Source organism: Microtus ochrogaster, linkage group LG2 (genome assembly GCF_000317375.1).
Source record: "Microtus ochrogaster isolate Prairie Vole_2 linkage group LG2, MicOch1.0, whole genome shotgun sequence".
NCBI lineage: Eukaryota > Metazoa > Chordata > Mammalia > Rodentia > Cricetidae > Microtus > Microtus ochrogaster.
This window is the reverse complement of record NC_022028.1, coordinates 53,935,126-53,940,332: the sequence shown is the minus strand read 5'-3', so window position 1 is coordinate 53,940,332 and position 5,207 is coordinate 53,935,126. Positions and strand designations below refer to the sequence as shown.

The window sequence follows — 5,207 nt, the reverse complement described above, 5'->3', positions numbered from 1 at the left end:
GGGCCTCTCACACAGATCTGAGAGCACAGGCATCCGGGCTTCCATTTGGGGAAACAGTTTGGATTTCAAGTGAGGATTGTGGGTGGTCACAGAAAATATCAGTAGATTCAAGGGGCTTGACCTGGACAGTGAGAAGTCGGCCCCTTCCTCCCCCACCCCAGCAGCTCAGCACCTGAGGTGTGCACTTACATCGGGGGTCCCTGACCAAAGCCACGGGAGGGCTCAGCACCATCAGTGTCAGGACCACAGCTGCCACCCAGGGGCCTCTGGGGAGCCACAGACACACCATGCTGGAGGAGAAGAGAGACCGAAACAGGAGGAGCAGACAAGCTCACACAGAAGAAATCGTCACCTCTCTTTACCATTGCCGGGATAGTAAGAGCCAGGGGAGTCACTGGTCTGGTGCTAGACTGGATAAATTTAGGGTGAGGAGCCAATCAGCAGCAGAGGAGACCAGGATCATCAGTTGCTGGTTAGAGATTCAGTAAGAGGGTCCCCTTCTGAAACTTGCAATTTCCTCCATTAAAAGGTAGAGAAGTGTGAGGAGGGGAGGGATTGGGAACTGGGATTGATATGTAAAATGAGAGGAGTGGTTTTTTGAAAACAATAGACAAACAAGTAATTAAGTAAATCAATTTAAAAAAAATGAAAAAAAATTGAAAAAAAAAAAAGATACTCAGCTTGACCAGGCAGCCCAAGCCTCCAACTCCAGCACTTGGTTGGCAGAGGTAGTTGATTCTCTGAGTTAGCGGCCAGCCTGGTCTACCTTATAAAAGCCTCAACCCAACCAACAAACAAAAGAATCAAACAAAGGCTAGCTTTGTGTGTGTGGGTGGGGGGGAGGCAGGGTGTGGTTTGGTTGGTAGTTCATTCCCTGCCCCCTGTTCTTGTGGACGTCCCCACATCCGTGTGCCTGTGGACAGTGCTAACTGGATTCAGTGAGTTGGTAATTTTTTGAAAAGTGAAAATAAAGTTGGAGGGTCCCAGGGGAATCTGGAAGGGTGGTGGTGACTAGGATCTAAATACATTGTATACATGTGTAACTTCTTCAAAGGGTAAATGTTGCCAAAGTATCATTTTATTTGCTATTTTAAATGCTTGATCCAGTTGCAGCTGGAACATTAATCAGGCCGCAGTGTTGAGTGACTTAAGATGGTCTGTCATTCAATCACCAGTCAGCACTGGGAGCATTTCCCTCTCTTACAGCTGTAAACAGGGCTGCAGGGCAATTCTGTGTTTGCAGCTTGTGGGAGTAAAGGAGGTAAAGAGATGTGGGAATTCCCCTCTTGGCAGAACTGGCCTTTGGGTTAAGAAAAGCCCATACCTCAACTACTGACAAAGATACAGAATATCCATAAGTGGATGAAACAGGATTGTCTTATCTTGCCAAGACAGGGTAGGATAGTTCTAAGAAAGTTCCTTACCTCTAATAATGGTATGTCAGTTATGTTAGGCCTTAGCAGGTGAAAACTAGAGATGATGTTCCTCTTTCTGATGTAATTGACACAGCTTACCTGGTGTTTTATCCTTTAGCACAACTCACAGAGGTCAGATCCAGAACTGCTGGGGATGCTCAGGGAAGGAACTGGAATTCTCACAGCTCTGAGGATTAATAGAATTGCAGGAAGAACCTAAGTTTCCTTTCCCATCTAGGTCTCTCGTCAGCTGTGCCATGGCAAATCATTGACCTCCTTAGAGTTCAGAGCTCACACTGGGCAGTTTAAAGTACTCGGGGTTGGACTTATGACCTCGTGCATGCCGGGCAAGTGCCTGTCATAGTTTCAGCTCCAGACCTCTCTTTACTTTGAGACATTATTCACTAAGTTGCCCAGGTTATCCTCGAACTTGTGATCCTCCTGCCTTGACCTCTTAACTAGCTAAGATTACAGACTTGTGCTAACAGGCCCAGGTAGAAAATGATTAGTGCTTTATATTTTTATTACATGTCTTTATCTATCATGTGTTTATGTCAGTGTCTCTCACTTGGCACGGCATGCCTGCCACAGCGTGCATGTGTTGTCAAAGTACAACTTTGATGCTGACTTCTCTCCTTGAGGGTGTTAGGGCTGGAACTCAACTCTTTAGGATTGGCAGCAAACACCTCACCTGCTCAGCCACCTCAGCAGCCATTGTGTATAAATAGAGACTTTTCTCTGTCTTGCCCAGTCCTACTGTACCAATTTCTCCCTGGTTACAATTGTTTTGCCAACAGCTCTGGTTTCTTACTGTCTAACTCCGCCTATAAACGAACCCATTTAGATTAATTTATATATTACCTTGAGGCTTGTTGGAAAAGGGGGGCGTGTTCCCCTCAGGCTAATGTTTATGTATAAATCCACACCGGTCCCTTTTGTATTTCCTGCCCATTGCTGGATCCCTGGTGTTGTAAGCTATCCCTTCATTAAAATTTACTGTTTCATATTAAGCTAGCCTGGTTATTACATTGCATACAGAGGCTCGTGACTTGTTGCCTCATGTCTTGCTTCCACAGCATCTACATGGTCTCATATTTTCTTGTCTCTGGCGTATTTCTCTCTGTGTGTCTCCTTCTCTCATTCTCTCTCATCCTCTCTTTCCTCTCTCTCTCTCTGACTTTTCTTTCTGGTTTTAGTCTGCTTGGACATTGTCCAAAACAGCTTTATACATTAACTAATAGAAGCAATACATAATTTGTAGCATGCGAAAGGGCGTCCCACATCATCTCCTATTTTCTGTCTAGTTAAAAAGGAAGGTTTTAACTTTAATGTAGAAAAATTACATATGACAAAAGAGGTATTAAGCAAGAATTACAGTTAACAATATTTAGTCTATTTGTATTTGGAAAAATTAAAGAAATTTCTTTATCATTTTTCCTATCTTTGTGAGTTTAAAATTTTATATCTAATTTATCTTTTATCATAGCTAAGGAAAACTATAATTATAACTATGTAGTCTTCAACTCCATCACAGACCCCAGAAGGATATAATACCTAAGTAAACAGGAAGTGCATTGTAAGCAACTTCCAAAACTCTAGAATTAACAGAGATGATTCGCTGCATGGACAGTCATACAGAGTTCTTTTGTAATGTTAGGGCATTCATCTTCAGTCTACAGGCCCAGAGTACCGGGAAGACTTCTCAGTGAAGCAGGGAGTTAGAAGATCTGGTTTACCCTTTACTGGCAAAGCTCCAAAGCCATTGAAGGAATGGATGTGCTAGCCAGGTGAGGGCAAGCAGACAAAGAGTAAAACTTTTCTGCTTTTCTGACATATAGAATCTCAGCAGAATGTATGACCCGTATTAAAGGTCTTCAGGACTCAAGATTTAAATAAAAGCTTGTGTCTTCCTGCCTCGAGATCCAGATCAAAGGTGTGTGTGTGTCTTCGTGCTTCAAAGGTCTGAACGAGAAGTGAATTCACACATTTTAAACCAAGCAGAAAATATCTCACGATCATGCCCCCCCCCCATTTCTGGATTGTAGTTCATCCCAGGTAGAGTCAGGTTGACCACCAAGAATAGCCATCACAGCTGTTATATTTATATTACTTTTATATACCAAAGTTGCATTTATCAATATTTAATCACTCTATGAACACCAAGATTTCATTATTTGCTGGAAAAACCTGCTTCTAGCTGTGGTATGGCTCAGGCCTAGCACACACCTTTAATCCAGGTGCTTTCTGTTTGACTATTGTAAACAGGATTAAATAAAGTCAATATGTCAAGAGCTGGAGCAAGCATCCAGTTGACAGGAAATAGCCATAGAGAGTAAGAGGGAATCAGGAAGAAGGATAGAGAGATGTGTAGGCAGTAAAAAGGAGGGTCCATCGGTTGGAGGAGTTTGTTTGAGATGGCTTAGGAGTAACCTCTCTTTCTGGGCTGATGATGGAGGAGGAAGCCTCTGAGCACTGTTTCTGACTCTCAGAACAAGCACGTTTTTCACCCCAGCATCTGACTCCTGAATCAGATTTATTTTAAACAAATTTGGTGCCCAGTGTGGGGTACAACCACAGGGACAGAGAATTGATGCCATAGGTGAACAAACTGAGAAATCATCAGATTTAGTATTAAAAGTCAAACGTTTTCCAGCAAAGACTCCAGAAGGATATATTACCTAAGTAAACAGAAAGTGCATTATAAGCAACTTCCAACACTCTAGAATTGACAGAGACATCTTGCTGCCTGGAAAGTAACCCAAAGTTCTTCATTAACATTGGGGCATCCATCTTCAGTCAATAGGCCCATAATATCTGGCAGACTTTTCAGTGAAGAAGGAAATTTGAAGACGTTTTGCCTTGTAATGACAAAGTTCATCAGATGCTTTCTTTTATGTCCTGAAAAATGCCTGGCAGTTCTTCCATAAAGCAGGAGGTTCTTTGATGCCTACTTCCTCTTGGAGTGATTGGTGCTGCCAGTAGCAGACATGCCTCACTGTTTAGAAAAGTCTAAGTTTTTAACATGTTTTAAATGCCATATTCTATAGGTCTTTGAAAGATTTGAAGAATACCTATCCATCTAAAATATATCTCTCTCCATCTAGAAAACTTAACTAACATGACTACATGTTTGATTATTAAAGGTGACTACCTGTTAATCCATTTTTTCTTAATTAATTATACATTACCTTTTTAAATGAACTGCACAAACACAATACTTTAATCAAGAGCAGAAATATACATAAAACAAAATCAACCTTAAATTTATATCAATAAACCAGATCCATACCAATGCAAATTAATCATCTCTATAGCATATCCCTCTTTAAATGTAACCAAACATTTATAAACAATCATTTAGGGAGTTTGAGCATTGTTCTCTAAACTATTTCCTATTGATTGGGGGCACTGTTAATCAGGTCTTCTATGGGGTATCCTGTGTAGTAGGTCTATCTCAGCCAGCAGTCCTGAAGCTGTTATGGATGTTAGACCACCTGGGCCATTGCTTCAGGGTCTTGTTTGATCAAACTGTATTAGCCAATAAGGAATCCACAACTTTCTATCCTCTGTGGAAACAAAAGCAGAACTTCTTTTCCAAAGCAACATGTCCTTAGACCCAAACTTTGAAGTCAAGATACCTTTAAATTAAATATGTTGGTTTAGCTTATCAGCCCATACAAATGAAATATGACTCTGTACTTAGCTCATTCACAGTTAAAAAATTTAAGAAAATACAATAATATGCATATTTCAGACTCTCTGTGTATATTCCATTTTTATGTGGCTTATTTT

General features: G+C 41.2%; 2 protein-coding genes across 2 annotated transcripts in view; both read right to left on the bottom strand.

Moving 5' to 3' along the window:
* The window catches only part of LOC113457553 (HLA class II histocompatibility antigen, DRB1-4 beta chain-like), a 13,275-nt gene extending 12,986 nt beyond the window's left edge, over positions 1 to 289 (bottom strand). The window contains exon 1 of the mRNA XM_026785403.1: positions 190 to 289. Coding sequence (XP_026641204.1) covers positions 190 to 289 — 100 coding nt within the window. The remainder of the gene's footprint in view (positions 1 to 189) is intronic.
* A 1,680-nt stretch (positions 290 to 1,969) lies between these two features.
* The window catches only part of LOC101986197 (HLA class II histocompatibility antigen, DRB1-4 beta chain-like), a 14,779-nt gene continuing 11,541 nt past the window's right edge, over positions 1,970 to 5,207 (bottom strand). The window contains exon 4 of the mRNA XM_026785402.1: positions 1,970 to 2,070. Coding sequence (XP_026641203.1) covers positions 1,970 to 2,070 — 101 coding nt within the window. The remainder of the gene's footprint in view (positions 2,071 to 5,207) is intronic.